This window comes from Xenopus laevis, chromosome 9_10S, assembly GCF_017654675.1.
Source record: "Xenopus laevis strain J_2021 chromosome 9_10S, Xenopus_laevis_v10.1, whole genome shotgun sequence".
Classification (NCBI taxonomy): domain Eukaryota; kingdom Metazoa; phylum Chordata; class Amphibia; order Anura; family Pipidae; genus Xenopus; species Xenopus laevis.
In genome coordinates, this window is record NC_054388.1 from 5,455,026 (window position 1) to 5,476,064 (window position 21,039).

At 43.5% G+C, this 21,039-nt stretch overlaps 1 protein-coding gene across 2 annotated transcripts in view; it reads right to left on the bottom strand.

Annotated features, from left to right (window-relative positions):
- Window positions 1–15,029, bottom strand: part of LOC108702550 (unconventional myosin-Id-like) — a 36,292-nt gene extending 21,263 nt beyond the window's left edge. The window contains exons 1-5 of one of the 2 annotated variants that reach the window (XM_018238084.2): window positions 14,233–15,011; window positions 1,182–1,390; window positions 925–1,018; window positions 614–779; window positions 182–235 (exon numbers count right to left, since the gene is read on the bottom strand). In XM_018238084.2, coding sequence (XP_018093573.1) covers window positions 182–235; window positions 614–779; window positions 925–1,018; window positions 1,182–1,390; window positions 14,233–14,327 — 618 coding nt within the window. In that variant the 5' untranslated portion in view covers window positions 14,328–15,011. Of the gene's footprint in view, window positions 1–181; window positions 236–613; window positions 780–924; window positions 1,019–1,181; window positions 1,391–14,232 lie in introns of both variants that reach the window. The other variant, XM_041578638.1, reaches the window with a different exon arrangement.
- Between the last annotated feature and the right edge of the window lie 6,010 nt (window positions 15,030–21,039).

Here is a 21,039-nt window from a genome sequence, read left to right on the forward strand (position 1 = left end):
TGCTGCGCGAAAACACCAGCGTCACGCTGGCATCTGACGGCCGCATAGCCTCTTCTGGGTGCCGCCATCTTGGACAGCCGAGGACACCTTACAATGTCAGGGCAAAATACCTGCTCTATTATTCCTCGGAACAGCTGCAATGCAAGAAAAGCATCACAAGCCCCACAATCTGACAACTAACCTGATAAAAGGAGTGGAAGTTCCTCTCGCCCAGTTGCTGCACAATAACACGGGACTAAACCAGGAGACAAAGAACAGAATATGAGTAAGGCAGATCCAACACAGTTACATTATAGAGAGCCAGAGACGGATCATTGTAGAACTCAACAAAGCCTTTAGGAAGGTTACAGTACAACATGCAAAAAATCTGTCCTAATGCAGCAGCAACCAATCAGCAGCTCCATGTCACTGGTGCAATGCTCTTAAAATAATGAAAGAAAACATCTGATAGGCTGCTGTTGTCATTGGATACAATTAAACATTTGCCAGTGTTTAGGTTGCACTAAGATTATTGGCAGAACCATTTCTAGTTGGGCATTACTGGCAGAACTGGGTCTTACTGGTATTATTTTCTTCTTGTAAACCTAGCCATCATATAAGATCCCTGCATCACCTTCTCTAGTAAGTAGTTACTGATGTGCCCCCCGATGGGGTCTCCCTTGAAGTCAAAGTTTATATCCATATATTTCCCGAAGCGGCTGGAGTTGTCGTTACGATTCGTCTTGGCATTTCCAAAAGCCTCCAGGACGCAGTTCGATTTCAGCAGCATGTTTTTCACCCTGCAAAAAGGATGAACTGTTTAATGCTCCTCCAAAAAGGCTTATTCGGGCAGCCCTGAGGATGGGTGCCAGGAGATAAAGGTGGTATGAGCTCCACCATATGAAGTCTTATTACTATGGGGTATTTGAAGGAACTGTCCCTTACCTCTCCACTTCTGCTCTCTGGCTGGGGTTGGTGATTGCAGCAATATACTGCATGATGTACTTACTGGCTTCTGTCTTGCCAGCTCCGCTCTCCCCTAGAATATACAGTACAAAATTAAAAATGGGACAACATGGTTGGATGCCTGGCAAGCTGCTTATTGGCTGTTGAGTGACATCAAACCTCTGATTGGCTAGCCTCTAATCAAACCTTAGGGGGACTAGGGTCCCTGGAGGGAGGCCCACTGGTTATATGCGCACCTGATATTACTATACACGTGTCCTTGCACCGTCTCTTCATAGCTTTGTAGGCAGCGTCTGCAATGGCAAAAAGATGGGGAGGTCTCTCATACAGCTCCCTCCCTTTATACTGCTCAATGGTATCTCTCCCATAGATTGGCAGGTTCTTGTATGGATTGACTGACACCACCACCTCCCCGATAAACGTGTATATTCGGCCCTTTTCGAACCTGCAAGAGACGAGCAAAACAGAGATACGGGTGAAGTCAAAAGACAAAACTGTTAATATTAATTGCTTATCATTATTAGGGGCAAGAGTCTGACATCCCACCCCAAGTCTTAGGGCTCTAGACATCTATGAACCTGTGCCGAAGAATAAACTGCTTTCATTGTTTACTATGGGACAGACCACATGGATTACATTATTTAGTCTTCTGTTTTGGATTTTTCCATTATGAAATGTAAAACACTTTCTGGTCACTAGGGTCAGTGACCTTGGCTTGGCGACCAAAAACCAGATTTAATTCCTACGGACGGAGATACATCTACCTGCAATACTGCAATCTACCACAAGAGGGAGAAGCTAGATTTGGTTATTCTAAACAAGGGGTCCCCAAACTTTTTTTTACCTGTGAGCCACATTCAAATGTAAAAAGAGTTGGGACATGAAAAAGTCCCTTGAGGTGCCAAATAAGGGCTGTGATTGGCTATCTGGTAACCCCTATGTGGACTGGCAGCCTACAAGAGGCTCTACTTGACACTATACTTAGTTTTTATGCAATTAAAACTTGCTTTGAAGCTTGGAATTCAAAAATAAGAACCTGCTTTGAGGTCACTGAGAGCAACATCCAAGGGGTTGGAGAGCAACATGTTGCTCATGAGCTACTGGTTGGGGATCACTGTTCTAAACCATTACAAAATATCTGTGATCACCTATGAGTAGGGTTGCCACCTTTTCCTGAAAAAAATACCGACCTTCCTATATATTTATACTTTTTCCCTATTAATAACATTGGGATCAACTATCATTTTTACCGACCATGCCATAAAATACCAGCCAGGTGGCAACCCTACCTATGAGTGGCTGATGCACCTTTATAGGCGACACTGTATTTCCCAGCATGCTGTGGTTAGCTGAGCAGATGCTATAGGTAGTGGGTGCTCATTTAAAAAAAGCACTTGTGTGTCTGGGGTCTGGCTGTGCTAGTTGCAACTACTACCTGTCCTTACTGTCTAGGATTGAGCAACAGCTGGAATAGGGCAGGGTGGACTTGCTTGCGTTAAACGGCTTGTACAGTGAAAATCAATACGATTTCATATAATGTAGGCTGTCCTGTTAGAAATGAAGAAGATATTTCACATCCACAGCCTTCCATGGCCTAAAGCTGCACTATATAAACTCCCACATGGAGGATCAGATTGCAAGCTGCCAGGAGATGGTTAAATAAACTCAGCCCCACGCTCATGGCTGGAATGTGAGTGGCAACCTTCCTGCTTACTCAGTGGTTAGTCACAGTGCAAGTGCTATATATATATATATAATACACAAAAGCTATGAATATCTTGTAAATTATATCCTTATAAACGGTGAGTAGTGATGTCATCAGTTATAAATGGTGAGTAGTGATGTCATTTCTGTTACATGACTCACTAAAATGTGTGTATTATAATAAATAAAGTACCCCCAGTTCTAAAATATGAGGATATTAGAAGTTACCTTTGGAGTTCCATGACCTTCGGCCTCGTGTTTTTATATGGTCATGAAACTCCTTGGTAATTTATAATATCCTTATATTTTACAAAAGGGGGTACTTTATTCACTATATATTGCCACCTCACCTCTTTGAACCAGACATATCCTGAAAGGCTTACAAACAATCCAAAAGGGGAGTTGGCCTCAACATTCAATTTTAGCACAGGGAAGTCATTCATATTCTGACATCGTTTGCAGATGGTCTTCTTTTTCTAAATTGTTTGCTATTATTGCTCCTCATTGTAACCTGAAAATTCACAGTGCTGTCTGGATGCTGGGACAGGGACACCCTGCACCCAGAGCAGGTTCATCCTGAGAGTGTTATATTATTACTTTATAGATACAAGAGGGCCGTGAATAACCAGTAAAATATATAATATAAATGGTGTATTATACAAATGTGCATTCTGATATAAAATATGACTATGTTAGATGTCACCTTCCAAGACCTGAAAAAGCACTATGGGGCCGTGTGCCATTATATGGTCATAGGAACCCCTATAATTGGTGTTATGTTATCCTTGTATTACTTCAGGTATCTACTGTTTATCTCACAGTCCATCATTCAAACCAATGCCTGGTTGCTAGGATAAGTGGGTCCCTAGCAACCTGATAATAGAGCCAGATGTGGCCTTCCAAATTGATGTTTATGGCTCCCAGGGTGCAACATCTTTGGGTTTAAATTGAATCTGGCCCTCGTATGTGTGGAAGGAGAAATAATAATCTTATTACATGTAGTATAGGAATAAATTCGGCTTTAGAACACAAGAATCGGGACCTGTCGAGGGGCAGGATTATATCTAGTTGAAGAACAAGAGTGAATGGGGCCCATAGGTAGACAGGGGGTGTATGCTGAGGATGATGGGAATTGCAGTTCAATAACAGGGAAAGGGTTGTGGGATTCGTTCACTTTATTACTCGCCCATTGTGGGTGGAAATGTTATTTTTTTTAGAGGGATGAGGACTGTATTGTGGGTTGAAGCAGTCTCCATAGACTGACAACAGTCCAACAATCAGATCAGGCTGATTTCACCTAGTGCTCAGGGAGTTTGTTTTGCTTAACAATAAACATTAGGAAGACTCAGATCATAGAGACATGGAAAGAAGTGAGTGGTGTAATTGAGAGTGATGTTCTCAGCTTGCCACATAGGGTGCAAGGAAATGCCGTGGAGTGTTCCGAGACTCTCCCATCCTGTGCCAGGGTGTGACACGTACAAAAGTAAAGTGGGAGAAGAACATATGAGCAACCTCCCTTGCTAAACTCACTTCTAATCTGTCCCCCTCCCTATGGAATGATTCTGTAGGCTGCACCCATGTGTAGCAAGAAACATAGCAGGTAAAGATTCTATACTAATAACCCTGATATGCTGCTCATACACAGGCAGATCCACTCAGCTGGTGCATTTGGACATCCATTTGGGTCAATTTATAGGTTTAATCCCTGGGCCATAAACAGGGGCCTAAGCATAGCCACTGAAAGAGGTTCACATCAACCACCTGATGCCTTTACATAAGCCAACAAGCTTCCAACCCAGATGATTCCTAATGTTTTCCTGGGTATGATTTGTACCCAACAGTGATCTTTGCCAACCAACAGGGCCGTGTGCTTGGCCAACTCCAAGGTGGTCCCTAATGTTTTCCTGGGAATGATTTTTACCCAACAGTGATCTTTAACAACCAACAGGGTCGTGTCCTTGGCCAACTCCAAGATGGTCCCTAATGTTTTCCTGGGTATAATTTGTACCAAACAGTGATCTTTGCCAACTCCAAGATGTTCCCTAATGTTTTTCTGTGTATGATTTGTACTCAACAGTGATCTTTGCCAACCAACAGGGCTGTGTCCTTGGCCCACTCCAAGATGGTCCCTAATGTTTTCCTGGGTATAATTTGTAAGCAACAGTGATCTTTGCCAACCAACAGGGCTGTGTCCTTGACCAACTCCAAGATGGTCCCTAATGTTTTCCTGGGTTTAATTTGTACCCAACAGTGATCTTTGCCAACCAACAGGGCTGTGTCCTTGACCAACTCCAAGATGGTCCATAATGTTTTTCTGTGTATGATTTGTACCCAACAGTGATCTCTGCCAACCAACAGGGCCGTGTCCTTGGCCAACTCCAAGGTGGTCCCTAATGTTTTCCTGGGTATGATTTGTACCCAACAGTGATCGTCGCCAACCAACAGGGCCTTGTCCTTGGCTGCTGACTGGTTAAGGAAAGATGACTGCGAAATCCCTCCCAGAGCATCTCTAAGAAACCATTTCCATTCCCATCTCCACAGATTCTCAGTATCTGTTCCCAAGGGGAGATGCTGGGCAGGTATATAAAATCATAGTCTCACCAAGGAGACATTTATTTTATTAAATAACCTGTGAGTCAGTAGAGAATGTGGAACCTAGAACATTCCTACTTTCCTACTTGCATGTGTCCATGGATGTCTGATGAAGGACACCGGATCGTTGAGCGTGTATGCCGATAATAACCACGCTGCTTAATGCCATAATGTCATATGTAATGAGCAAAATATGCAGAAAAGGATATTCCATGACTTAATAGCAGCTAAAGGAAAATAAACTCTTAACATGTTTGCCCTATAAATTTAGAAGGGAAATGAGCGATAACTGGGTGGCCTGTGACCCTAAAGCCGTATATTCAGCCTGGAAACACCTGCATGAACAGCTGCCTTCAGCCAAGTGCGAAGCTGCCACGGAACATTGGTTTCTAGTATAATTAAACAGAAGCCTTGTCATTACAAATCAGTCTCATCTCCTTCCTCTCCACAAACAGCCAAGACTGGGAGCTGGAGGCACGACAACCTATGGGCCCTTTATAGAAATAGAAAGAGGGACAAAAAGATTTGCTGTGTGTAGGGAGGTGAAATTTTGACCACGCCCATGTTTGTGGCCACACCCCCTAATTACCATGTTCATTTTACAAAATTTGGCAGGTTATGAAAGTGTGAACACATTTCTTTGGTTTTTATGTGTTATTATAGTTTTGCTAATGAAGGTGAATTGCCCTTTAATCTGCAAGTCACAGTTTTCCTGTCTATCTTAAATTGTTACAATTGCTTCTTTGTTTATCTTAAATTGTTATAAAAGTATCCAAGTGCACCTGCCAAGTGTTTTGTTCTCAAAAGGCAATTAAGTTAGAAACGTATCTTTTTCTGGCTGTCAAGTTCAGGAGATCAGAGATAAGAGAACGTCGGGACATTTCAATAACAATCCGGGACTGCGGGTTGAGCTGTCAAAATCGGTAGGGGGTGCCCGTGGTGCTAGGAGGGGGTGCCCGTGGTGCTAGAAGGGGGTGCCCATGCTAAATATGGCACCGTATTTAAGGTGAGATGTTCCCAGGCCATGATAGACCACACTATGTCTCCTGGAAACATTTTTGGGATCGCTAAACCCCCTAAATGACTTATGTTTGAGCAACACTACAGGTGGGCACAGCACGAGGGCAACAAGTCCCAGAGGATTAGGCAAGAAATTCTGTATTTTGTGTCCAGCGCACCTGTACTGGTTTGGAGATACAGAAGCCCTTTAGAGCCTATGTGTCTGGTGGCTCTAATAGACATGTAAGTACTCATAGCAGCTCAGAGCACACTGAGCACGTGCAGTGTCACTGACAACAGGAAGAGGAGTGGCACAGATCTTAAAGATACAGAACTACTCAGGTCTAATTGGGTGGACCCATGCATACACCTTCCAATCCCACCACTAGCATCTTAAAGCCATAAGCTTCCTCATTTAGGCATGTTTGAAGAAAGATGGAGCATCCTTTTTGCAACCAGTAACCCTAATTACCAACCTGCACCCCTATCTGCATTAATCTACCTGATACTGTTGCATTATGAACAGAACAGTTCTTAATGGTTAGAGTCCTGGGGAAAGCCATCAAGTGATGGGCCCCCATATTGCAGGATCTCACTCACTCCACTCCCAAGTAACAGGACCTCCCTTAAAGGGGTTGTTCACCTTTAAATTAGTATGATATAGAGAGTGATATTCTGAGACCATTTATTCTTCATTTTTTATTATTTGTGGTTTATGAGTTATTGAGCTTTTTTTATCAGCAGCTCTCCAGTTTGCAACTTCAGCAGTCTGGTTGCTAGGGTCCAAATTACCCTAGCAACCATGCATTGATTTGAATAAGAGACTAGAATATGAATAGGAGAGGCCGGAAAAGAAAGGCGAGTAATAAAAATTGAAAAGTTGCTTAGAATTAACCATTTATATAATATACTTAAAGTTGGGAATGACCCTTTTAACGTCTATAGTTTTATCGTCTATTTACCACCCCCTAAGTACCCCAAAGTGCTGTTGTACTTCCCCCCTTTGTAAAGTAAGTCTCTAGAATAATGTTGACCTAATGCATTGGCTTTATTTTGTGGCCCTTCGCATGCTATTTATTCTGAACCAATATTAGAATTCTATTCTATTCTATTGTATATTGTATAAATAAAGGCAGGAATCTGGTTCAGCTGCAAATGCCAGAAAACATTGGTATTTGTAATGATTTATCTGCAGTTAATTATACACACTCGGGTCATTTATTAACACTGGGCAAATTTGCCACTGGGCAGTAACCCATGGCAACCAATCAAATTGCTGCATTCATTGTTCTACTTGCAGTTGGCTTTAAAAAGCTATTCACTGATTGGTTGCTATGGGCAACTACCCATTTTTTGGGTTGGGTCAAAGACTTGGGGGCGACCCCACCAAAATTAAGAAAGGGGAGATCCCTCCAGATTTGATTATATTCTCTGCACTCCTGGCTCTGACTCCTGAAACAATGTAGCAAAAGCCAGCTGATTAGCAGACCTGGAAGAGAACTGACTTCCGCTACATCGTTTTCAAGAGTCAGAACATTGTAAGGGACGTTCTTGGCCGTTTTCCAGTAGGTTTCGACAATGGCCGCCGGAGAGCATTCCTTGCATTATTTATAAAAGGAATATCCTTTGCTTGATTAGACAATAGGATTAGCCGCCGACCTTCACAATTCTGACTCAGTAGTTTGCTTTGTTCTAGAGCCAAGAGGATAAAGTTATCACTGCTGTATATACATATACAGGTATGGGACCTGTTGTCCAGAATGCTCGGGACCTGGGGTTGTCCGGATAATGGATCTTTCTCTAATTTGGATCTTCATACCTTAAATTATGGAACGATCCATTATAGAGGTCCTAAGCATTCTGGATAACAGGACCCATACCTGTACTTTATATGCCCCCTCCCACCAGGCATAGGGTTATACATAAGATTACGGCTGCTCTTTGGCATTTAGGCTTTTAGAGAGAACATAGGCTATTGTGTTCCTTCTATTCATTCTTAGTGATGGGCGAATAAATTCGGCAGGCACGGATTTGCACATTTCGCCGGCGTCAAATAAATTTGCGAAATCCCAACCAAAAAAATTGAAGAAAAGTCGCTCGCGTCAAAACCGTTGCGCGTCAACACTATTCGGACGCCCATTGACTTTAACAGCGGCGTCAAAATTGACGCGGGCATCAAAATTCGCGTTTTGTGAGTTTTTCGCCGGTCCGCTAATTTTCGCTGGAAATTTGTGAATTTTTTGCCAAAGCAAAACGGGAGAAATCCGCCCATCACTATTCATTCTATAGTTTTCGGGATTTACATATACAGTCGATGTGGGAACAGCAATGTCTATTTCTGTATATCTCTTTACAGCAGCAATAACTTCTCCTCTTGGCTCTAGAATAAAGCAATAAATGTGCAAACTTCTGAGTCAGAATTCTATAGCTCGGAGGATAATCCTATTGTCTAATCAAGCACAGTCAATAATTATTCCTTTGAATAAATAATGCAAGGAATGTCTTCCGGCGGCTCCCCATTATTGACAGTGTGAATCCTGACCCTTAGGTTTACTTGACCTTTAAAGCCCCATACACGGGCCGACAGACCGAGTCATCATCTTATTGGCCCGTGTATGGGGCAATCCGACGAACTTCCACGATCGATATCGCATCTATGCGTGTATGTGGTCCCACGATCCAACCGTCCCTATCAGATCCATTATGGCCCGAGGGCCCACGATTGGATGAGCCCGATATCGCCCACTTCAATGTGGTCATATCGGGGAGCCAAAGAGCGGATCTCTACGTCTAAGGCCACGTTTATTCTTGCTGATGTAGCATCTCTCATTATCTCTCAATTACCCTATAATAACTAGGACAAGTGCTTAAAGTCATTGTGCTGACTAAATAACATTCCCTAGATAGGAAGCCACTAGGCAATAACTACATGGCAGATGTGGTTCTTCTCTGCACTGCTTGCCTGACCGCATACACAATGTACCAGCAATCAGCTCCCCTCCAGCAAAGACTCAGTTTCCCACAGCCTGTGAATAAGAGGAAGCTGCTTAGAACGAAATCCTCTGGGCAGGTACAAGATGTACGGTGTATAAATTCTGTTTCGAGTTTTAGTTCCCCTTTAAAAGCAGAAACTGAGCAAACAGCTAATTCTAACAAGCATACAAAGCATGTAGCCTCTTTTGTTTGTCAGACAATAACCATCAATGTGCAAACACCTGCGAAGCCTCAGACTTATGTCAGCCAGGAAGGCAGCTGTCTGCAGTCGTCTCCCGTTGCTTCACAAGAGTCACATAGTGTACATTGCCTCATAGGAAACAATGAAACCTATTTCTAGCCACTACAAACCTGCTGGAGAAGAAACACATGTAGCAAAATAATATCCTTCCCCTTTCCTCCAAAAAATAACAAGAACTTCTTGCAGCAAAGCAGCACAAAAGTAAAAGCAAGATGTGGGTCAGACAAGGCCAGCGGAATATGTGATCCTTTAAAGGGAAAGTAATCCCACACTTTAATCATAGGGCCCTGCACAGCCTACAGATGCACCAATTAGCACAGCCGTTTGTGCAAGAGATGCACTAGTGAGAGCAAAGCTATGGGTTATTAGGTGAAGGAAAGAGCACCCTTCTGAATTAATCCACCGTATTGTGGGATTCTATGTTTATATAGTGGATAAAGTATCCCCCTATTGTAAAATATAAGGATATTATGATAAGTCACAGAGGAGTTCCTTGATCTTTGGCCTCCTGCTTTTATACAGGTCAATTCTAATATCCTCATATTTTCCAACAAGGGGTACGTTATATAAGCAATGTTTAAGTGAGTCATGTGACAAAAATGACATCACTAACTCCGTTTATAATTGATGACATCACTAAGAGCCGTTTATAAGAAAATACACAGAACAATGAGGCCTATTGACAGGTACTATCTTTTATCTACTGTGTATCCTGTGCTTGAATGGCTGCCCCCATGACTACACAGCAGCTTGTTTATATAAACTACAGTAGTACTTATCTGTTATCTACTGTGTATCCTGTGCTTGAATGGCTGCCCCCATGGCTACACAGCAGCTTGTTTATATAAACTATAGTAGTACTTATCTGTTATCTACTGTGTATCCCGTGCTTGAATGGCTGCCCCCATGACTACACAGCAGCTTGTTTATATAAACTATAGTAGTACTTATCTGTTATCTACTGTGTATCCTGTGCTTGAATGGCTGCCCCCATGGCTACACAGCAGCTTGTTTATATAAACTATAGCAGTACTTATCTGTTATCTACTGTGTATCCTGTGCTTGAATGGCTGCCCCCATAGCTACACAGCAGCTTGTTTATATAAACTATAGTAGTACTTATCTGTTATCTACTGTGTATCCTGTGCTTGAATGGTTGCCCCCATGGCTACACAGCAGCTTGTTTATATAAACTATAGTAGTACTTATCTGTTATCTACTGTGTATCCTGTGCTTGAATGGCTGCCCCCATGGCTACACAGCAGCTTGTTTCATATAAACTATAGTAGTACTTATCTGTTATTTACTGTGTATCCTGTGCTTGAATGGCTTAACCCACGGCTACACAGCAGCTTGTTTATATAAACTATAGTAGTACTTATCTGTTATCTACTGTGTATCCTGTGCTTGAATGGCTGCCCCCATGGCTACACAGCAGCTTGTTTCATATAAACTATAGTAGTACTTATCTGTTATTTACTGTGTATCCTGTGCTTGAATGGCTTAACCCACGGCTACACAGCAGCTTGTTTATATAAACTATAGTAGTACTTATCTGTTATCTACTGTGTATCCTGTGCTTGAATGGCTGCCCCCATGGCTACACAGCAGCTTGTTTATATAAACTATAGTAGTACTTATCTGTTATCCACTGTGTATCCTGTGCTTGAATGGCTGCCCCCATGGCTACACAGCAGCTTGTTTATATAAACTATAGTAGTACTTATCTGTAATCTACTGTGTGTCCTGTGCTTGAATGGCTGCCCCCATGGCTACACAGCAGCTTGTTTATATAAACTATAGTAGTACTTATCTGTTATCTACTGTGTATCCTGTGCTTGAATGGCTTAACCCACGGCTACACAGCAGCTTGTTTATATAAACTATAGTAGTGTTTCAAAAGCATCAATTTAACCAGTGCAGGGCAGAAGTACATGATATTATCATATTTTTAAACACTTTCCTGTTTTGGTGTTACTGTTCCTTTAACACCAGCAGCTGTGCTTCCCAACAGCTGCTGTGGTGCCACCCATCCGTAACCAACTGCCTGCCGTGCCTATAAGCACCAGAGCACTGCAAGTCTCCTGTAGATAAAGATGTATGGGCAAATATCTAACTGACACTTGGTGTGTGGCTGTCAGCTGATTGTACCTTGGTGAGCTTCTATAGAGGCCCCAAAAGCAGTGGCGTGGGGGAGATACGGAAGACTAGGGTTCATTATAAGCAAGACTGAATGTGCAAATAGACAGAGATACCTTTACACAAGCAAGGGAACGCCCTGCAACTGGAATATCATCTTTAATCTCTTGGGCAAATAACGGTGGGGCAGCGCCAGCATCCAGGGTTCAATTGCAGCTCTAGCATTATCTACATGTTCTTCTCCCCATAAAATAATATGCCTTTAATCTGCACCTCCAGGATCATGTTTCATATGCAGATGCCCAGCGTCGGACTGGGACACCAGGGGCCCAACCAAAAACCTTAGACCAGGGGCCCACCCAAAACCTTAGACCAGGGACCCACCAAAAACCTTAGACCAGGGGCCCACCCAAAACCTTAGACCAGGGGCCCACCCAAAACCTTAGACCAGGGACCCACCGAAAACCTTAGACCAGGGGCCCACCCAAAACTTAAAACCAGGGGCCCACCCAAAACCTTAGACCAGGGGCCCAACCAAAAATCTTAGACCAGGGGCCCAGCCAAAATCTTGCACCAGGGGCCCACCCAAAACCTTAGACCAGGGATCCACCCACAAACCTTAGACCAGGGGCCCACCCAAAACCTTAGACCAGGGGCCCACCCAAAACCTTAGACCAGGGACCCACCAAAAACCTTAGACCAGGGGCCCACCCAAAACTTTAAACCAGGGGCCCACCCAAAACCTTAAACCAGGGATCCACACAAAACCTTACACCAGGGGCCCACCGAAAACCTTAGACCAGGGGCCCACCAGAAAACCTTAGACCAGGGTCCCACTCTCAGTACTAATATTCTTCTTCTCCTCACTCAACCTCTATTCTCCTAGTCTCTTTTCTTTACATACTATAATCTATTATTCCATCTATTTAGCCTCTTTGTTCTCATAGAAATAGGGAATGGCCATGAAATAGGCCAAATGTTTAGCAGCATGAGGGGCCACTGATACCTGGGCCCACCTGGACTTTTCCTGGTATCCTGATGGGCCAGATGCCTCAATAGAAAAGTAGATGAAGAGGACATTGACTTTACTTGCCCTTTAAATAAAGGCTTAGCACAAACTATGCACAGGGTATATTTTGCCCTTGAAGTTCTGGTTTCCATGTGACTCCCTGAGGTGCCCCCTTTAAAAGGCAAACAGAAGAAGAACAGCTGTACCAGGGTTAAATTTGAGTTCCAGAATCATCATTTCCTCCCCAGATTGTGAGCTCCCACTTGGCACACACCTCTGAGACGGATCTGAAGGGGGGCAACGGGGAATGAATAGAGGGGAGGAAATGGCACAATAAAGTACCCCCTATTGTAAAATATAAGGATATTATAAGTCGCAGAGGAGTTCCATGACCATATATACAAAACATCTGATAACACTTATATTTTTCAACAAGGGGTAATTTATTTTTTATAATACACACGTTTTAGTGAGTCCTGTGCCAAAAAATGACATCACTAAGCTCTGTTTATAACAGATGACATCACTAAGAGCCGTTTCTAACAGATGACATCACTAAGAGCCGTTTATAACAGATGACATCACTAAGCTCTGTTTATAACAGATGACATCACTAAGAGCCGTTTATAACAGATGACATCACTAAGAGCCATATATAACAGATGACATCACTAAGAGCCGTTTCCATGACTTTTGTGTATTATACAGACACATATATATATATATATATATATATATATATATATATATATATATATATATTGATAAAGGGGAAGTTAACCTTTAAATTAACATTTAGGATGATGGAGTGACATCTAAAGAGAGTTTAAAACTGAGATGTTATATCCAGTTCCCTCTTATTTTTATTCCAGTCTGCCTATAAGTCTGCTACCTAGTTGCTAGGGCAATTGAACCTAGCAACCAGCTAGAAATATAAAGGACACATTAAAAGGAGAAACCAGTGATAACTGGAAAGTTGTGTATATTATTTCATGCGGAATCTTTCCCATTCCTCATTTATTTACATAGGGGCTAAACAGCAACCAATCAGAGATTAGCTCTGAACAGTATTATAATGGCAGACAATAAAACGCTGATATTTTAACCCAAAAGTGGCCGTGATCCCTCCAGCAGCTGAGCATGAGGGGAAGTCTAGGACCTGCTATAGACAAGCTATTGGGGAATGCGTTGGATTCCTAATGCGACATTGTATTTAACCCTTGGCATGCTTTGGGGGAACATAAATACAAACAGACTAATAGAATGTTAAAGGCATGAACTGAGACCCCCTTATGTCCCGACCAGTACATATATGTAACGTATGTATCGTTACTACACGCCCTGCATTTACAGCATCACAACATATTTAATCCACAGCATCAAGAGCAGTTAAGTCACTAGACTGTGAGCCAGGGGTTCTGATTGAAGAGTCAGCTCCTTATCTCAGGTGTGGGGCTCACTTACATCACTTACTGACAAGTCACACTCACCCTGTGCCTCAAGGAACCAATCTTTAGATTGTAAGCTCAGTGGTTCAGGGACAACCTGCTTCTGATTCTGTCTCACACACACTGGACCTGTAAATGATAGCAGACACCGGGCTACTCACCTGAGCTTTAGGTTTTCCATGAATTCCGGTAAGGTGACTGAGTCCATAAGAACGAAATCCGCCTTCCCGTACTGAAGCCCCTCTTGTTCCGCCATGTCGGCTGCTCTGATGTCAGGTGCCACACAATTATACCGCAATCACCACACAAAAGGACCACAATCACACCTGTAGCACAGTGTCCAAATGAGGGGTCAGCTGCCTATTTAACCTGCACCCCAAGTGTAGAGCGAGTGACACACAATAAGCAATTACTGTGACACAGTTACACACCGACAGCAGTGCAGTTGGTCAGTGCTACACCCTGGCAGCAGGAATAGGGGTGTCTCCCTCTCGCACACGCTCACTCTCCTTTCCCAGGGTGTCGCTGTCATTCCCAGGAGCCCGTGATCTCCCCAGTCTCATTCATTCAGTAGTCGTGTCCTACAGTGCAGGTGTCCAGCCCAGGCTTAGGCAGCTTTCTCTTTCTATGTCTGGGAGAGGGGGGTAGAAGTTTAGGGCTAGAGATGAGACCCCTGTTAGAGTGCAGTGCAGACCCCCTGGCCAGGGCTCGGGGGGAATTCAGGTTGGGGGCTAGAAGCTTCCAGGGCTGTGCTCCTCCCAGTGTCCCAGACCGGACTCCACTAAATCCATAGAGAAAGCAGGAAGATTGGGTGGAGGGAGGTGAGAGGAGGAGAGAGGGGAGGAGTGAGGGAGGGGAAAGGTAAGGAGAGTTACAGTAGGGGAGGCAGGGAAAGGTGAGGGGCGAATATAAAAAAAAGGAGCAGAGCAAAAGGGAGCGTGGAGGGGAAGGGGTGGAAATTAAAAGATAAACAAAACTTGTACATTCCGGCTGTCGCAGAACTCTCAATATCTCCACCAGCGCTGGCTACGGAGGGACATGCAGAGAACTGCAGTTCTACAAGACACAACTCCCAACTGTCCCAGATCAACTGGCAGTTAGGCAGGTTAAAAAAAGTAAAAGGGTTGAACTTGATGGATGTGTGTCTTTTTTCAACCTTACTTACTATGTTACTAACTTGCTATGTTACTATGTCCCGTTTTCAGAGGGACAGTCCCTCTTTTGACAGCTCAACCCACAGTCCCTCGTTTGTACTAGAAAGTCACGATTTTCTCTGCACTGAACAGGCAGAAAAAGAAACAATGTTTCTAACTTAATTGGCTTTTGGCAGAGAGACCAGAACAGCCACAGCTGCAGATAAGATACTTTTGTAACAATTTTGAGATAAGCAAATAAGTAATTGTAACAATATAAGATAAGCAAATCTCTTGGGAGAAGTTAGACTCACAGCTTAAAGGGCAATTCACCTTCATTAGCAGAAATATGTTCAAACTTTCATAATCTGCCAAATTTTGTAAAATAAACATGGTAATTAGGGGGTTTGACCACAAAAAATGGGCGCGATCAAAAAAAAATTGCTGCACTGCACGCAGCCTGCACGCAGCAACTTTTTTGTCCCTTTTTTTGTTTCCAAAATGTTGGGAGGTCTGCAAGAACTCTCCTGCTCAAAATCAGAAAGGTGGAAACCCTAATTGCTCAGCCTGGCACTTGGGGCTAGAGCAAGGGTCACTTTTGGGTTAATTTTTAGTATGTTATAGAATAGCCAATTCCAAGAAGCTTTTCAATTGCCCTTCATTATTTATTTTTTATAGTTGTTAAACTATTTGTCACCTTCTTCTGACTCTTTATAGCTTTCAAATGGGGGTCACCGACCCCATCTAAATAAAACAAATGCTCTGTAAGGCTACACTCTCCTTTTCATATTCCAGTCTTTTATTCAAATCGATGCATGGTTGCTAGAGTAATTTGGACCCCAGCAACCAAGTTGTTGAAATGGCAAACTGGAGAGCTGCTGAATAAAAAGCTAAATAAGTCAAAAAACACAAATAATAAAAAATTAAACCCAATTGCAAATTGTCTCAGAATATCCCTCTCTACATCATACTAACAGTTAACTCAAAGGTGAACAATCCCTTGAATAGGACTAATATTGTGACATATACCCTGTATGATTTATAGGCTCCGGTCAATCAGGGCCCTCTAGTGGGCAGATTATAAAAATGGCGCATATTTTTGGAAATTATCGTCAGGAGCTCTTATTTACTTGGATTTATTGCCCATCTGTCCTGAAGAATTGCTTCCCATATATTTCCTTATTTCTCTTTTACATGCTTTAAAGCATTATTTCCTAAAGGTGGTCATACACTGAGAGATCCGCTCGTTTGGCGATGTCGCCAAACGAGCGGATCTCTCCCCAATATGCCCACCTTGAGGTGGGCAATATCGGGCTGATCCGATCGTGGGCCCTAGGGCCCAACGATCGGATCCTAACGGATAGCAATGAGTGGTCGGATCGCAGGACCGCATCAACGTATAGATGCGGCCGCGATCCGACGGGATTTTTCATCTCATACGATCAAGATCTGGCCGACTTTCAGCCAGATCTCGATCGGTGAAGCCCGTCGGGGGGGGCCCCATACACGGGCCAATAAGCTGCTGACACGGTCTGTCGGCAGCTTTTATCGGCCCGTGTATGGCCACCTTAAGGTTGTAATGCAATTCTTTTTATTGTGATTTCACTTGCCCTTTAAACACACATATCCAGATATTTTAATATTGCAAAATGGGCCATTATAGGCTTTATAGACAACTCCAACCTATTGAACACAAAGGCACCTACCATGTAAAGCTTGCACTCTATGATTTTGCCCCAAATCTCCCCCTAACTTGCCTTCAGGGTGGGCTCCCTTAGCTCATAACAAGGTTACATATATTTAGAAACATTGGGGTGACACCCTGCTATAGTTCCAGGGGTACACAGGGTACAAATAAGCACTCACCCCAAATCTCCCCCTAACTTGCCTTCAGACTGGGCCCCCTTAGCTCATAACAAGGTTACAGATATATAGAAACATTGGGGTGTTACCCTGCTATAGTTCCAGGGGTACCCAGTGTACAAATAAACACTCGCCCCAAATCTCCCCCTAACTGACCTTCAGGCTGGGCCCCCTTAGCTCATAACAAGGTTACAGATATATAGAAACATTGGGGTAACAGTCAGCCTGCTATAGTTCCAGGGGTACCCAGGGTACAAATAAAGACTCACCCCAAATCTCCCCCTAACTGACCTTCAGACTGGGCCCCCTTAGCTCATAACAAGGTTACAGATATATAGAAACATTGGGGTGTCACCCTGCTATAGTTCCAGGGTACCCAGGGTACAAATAATCACTCACCCAAAATCTCCCCCTAACTGGCCTTCAGACTGGGCCCCCTTAGCTCATAACAAGGTTACAGATATATAGAAACATTGGGGTGTCACCCTGCTATAGTTCCAGGGGTACCCAGGGTACAAATAATCACTCACCCGAAATCTCCCCCTAACTGGCCTTCAGACTGGGCCCCCTTAGTACTCTTTTAGGAAGTACAAATGAAATTGCTGAGGAAAGGCTTGTCCCTATTTGCTTTGTCATCATTCCCCAGACTCCCAAGCCGTGAGCCCCCCGTTGCGTTATGGTGAGGTATAAATGTGTCATGACATCACCCAGCTGTGATGCAACTTGAGATGTTATTGGCTCAAAAATAAGTTCATGTGATTCATTCCAATGGGCTGAGCTGTGAGTAATCTGGAATAGAAGAAAGAAAGCTCAGAACTGTGCAGTAATAATAATAATAGTAAGATAAATAGGGGGTGAGTGATTATTTGTGCCCTGGGTACCCCTGGAACTATAGCAGGGTGACACCCCAATGTTTCTTTCTGTTCAATCAGTGATGTGGCTTGGTGGCTGCTTCACATTATTGTATGGAGCTGATTTCTTTAGAATTGTAATTGTTTGCTTTATTTTCTTCGTTTTTCAAGTGACCATTATAAGAATCATACTCATTATAAGAATCATACTCGTGTAGTTGCTCAGTACCTCCACTACACGGCGCCATCAAGCTGCAAAAGTTTTGGGTCTGAATTTTGTCATTGTGAACTTGGAACAATAATTCCGGGCTCATGTTTATTCCAGAGCCAGGGTAAAACTTTCTACTGTATGTAAGAGACAACCTTAGCAAGGCTTGAGGATTATAGATGGGTGCTGTATGGACATCTTGGAGGTATTTACACTTGAAGGTGTTGCACAGAAACTGCCATACTTTTAGAATGGAAAGCAATAACTCAATCTCCTGGGAAACATTTAGAAACCATGAACCCAAAATTACATTTTCATACCCTACAACAGTGGTTTTCAAACCTTTTCCATTCAAGAACCATTTGAAGGTCCAAGTTTTGGCCAAGGCCACCCTGTTTGAAGAGCAAGTCTTTGGTCAGGACTCCCCTCCATTCATGAAATGAACACTGATATAGAAAAGTATCTGTGTATCGGTCATCCAGTCATCATTTCAAGAATATCTAACACAGCAAATACTCCCTCCAAATCTCTACCTCACTTTCAGGTTGGGCTTTCAGTTATTTCTAGGAGAACAAACAGCCATTACTCCAGGAATCTCTTTATTCCTGTGTTTGATTGTTGAGTCCCTATAGTGGCGACATTGCAGGTATCTTCATTGGAGGCTCTTCTCGACTACCTTGGTCCTGCCTCTCACTCCTAGAAATATTACAAATCTTTCTTTGCACCTTCTTCTCCTGCCTGAACCTCCCTCTGTTCTAGGCCCTGTAGCAACACTTCCTCCAGCAACTGGGAACCAAAGGAGACCAAGCATTGTCTCAGGACCCCTGCCCCTGCCAAAAAGCCTCCCAGCTCCAGACGCAACCCACCATCAGCCTCCCACACGCATATCTGTTTTTTTGGCCCAAAAGAGCTGGGGCCGACCATGTTTTTTCCTGGTGTCCTGCCGGTCCAGTCCGATCCTGGGCAGGATTCTAGAAACATACTGAATTAAGGCATAAGTCTTGAGGATTTCTACCTGTGGTTTTTGCAATGACCTTTTCTATGACATTGGTGGGTGGTGGGCTGATTCCAGAAGTGGAAACTGATCTGAGTCAGGACCACAGTTCCCATATTTTGAGCCCGAAGTGAGAATGGCTGAGATTTCACTTGTTGTTTGATTGTGGATCTGAAATGTGATCTTTGGCATGTGGTGTCTCCAACGCATGCTCCACCGCGTGGCTCTCCCAGAGCAAACATCTCAGCCACAAGTGTGTGAGCTTTCCTTAAAATAACTTTCCCATTCTATCAAATGACAGCTGTCGCATGATGTACGGCTGCAAACAAAGGCAGGTTTAACCCAAAACCCAAATACATTTTATACAGTTTATCTTTTCAGCACTTTTTTACAGTTTTCCCTACAAGAGCTCTCCGTGCTCATTCAGGCAGTAATTCTGTCTGGTCCCTTTAAATTCTCATCCATAGAAAGTGTCCTTGCTTTTACTCGTCAATAACTTTGCAATTAGTCATCCTGGAGGCAGAGGCTCATTTTACTTGGTAAGACAACTGAAGCACGGCCACATAATTGCTCCGTCAGTGTCATGTTGCTTTAACATTCTCACTTGTGGAACACAGAGAGCATTTACACTGTCTGGTTGCAAACGGCCAAAAAGCTATAGCTTAAGTCCTGTTGCATTTAATGCTAATACTAATATTAGTATCACATGATAGTAAAGCATCCCTTCTTATCTCTTCCAGGAACTCTTGTGCATAGCTGTCTGAATATGGCAGCTTCGCTCTACTACGATGCTATTTCAACAACTCTTGACTAGTGGGTACCCATTGGCCCCTTGCCATTCAACAACCCTTCCCCTCCCCTTTGTGACCTGTCCTTAAAGCCAAGCCTGCTTGGCAAACTAGTTTAACTCAGTAACCCAGAAGATATAGTAGATCAGCTGAAAGTCACAAACTGATCCTAACTTCATTCATTTCAAGTTCGTACTATACTGCTTATCTGCTCACTATCATCTAAACTGCAACTACTATTTGGCACATTTATCTCATGGAATCCCCCCTCTGCACCTTCCACCCATTAATAAAACTGCCCAAGATCTTGCTCATTAATTTAAAGAAAAAGTTGGCCTATAGCGGGTTGGGTAGAGGATCAGCGAGGGAAAATTGTGGGGATGCGGGTCTGGGTAGAGGGTATGGGTCAGGTACGGGTATAAGAAAATGGACTCATGCAGGACTCCACTCAACCTTCAATCTACTTCTGATCTTCACCTCTCTTCTCTTCTCATCATTTCAGCACATTCTTGTCTACAAAACTTCTCTCTGGAGGCATTTGCTTTTCTCTGGAACTCTCTGCCTCGAGCTGTCTCGACTTTCTCCTTCTTTCTAAAGGTGGCCATAGACGTAGAGATCCGCTCGTTTGGTGATGTCGCCAAATGAGCGGATTTCTCCCCGATATGCCCACATTGAAGTGGGCGATATCTGGCTGATCCGATCGTGGGCCCAAGACGTAGAGATCCGCTCGAAGATCCTAGAAGGTGGCCATAGACGTAGAGATCCGCTCGTTTGGCGATATCGGCAAATGAGCGGATTTCTCCCCGATATGCCCACATTGAAGTGGGCGATATTGGGCTGATCCAATTGTGGGCCTTAGGGCCCAACGATCAGATCATAATGCATCCAATACAGGCGGTCAGATCGCGGGACACAATACAAGCACAGATGCGGCAGTGGTCCGACGGGATTTTTTAACCTGATTGAACAAGATCTGCCCGACTTTCAGCCAGATATCGATCAGGGAAGCCCTTTGGATGGCCCAACACACAAGCCAATAATCTGCTGGTCTGTCGGCAGCTTTTATCGACCGATGTATGGGGGCCTTAAGCCTTAAGACCCATCTGTTTAAGGAAACGTATTCAATGTACC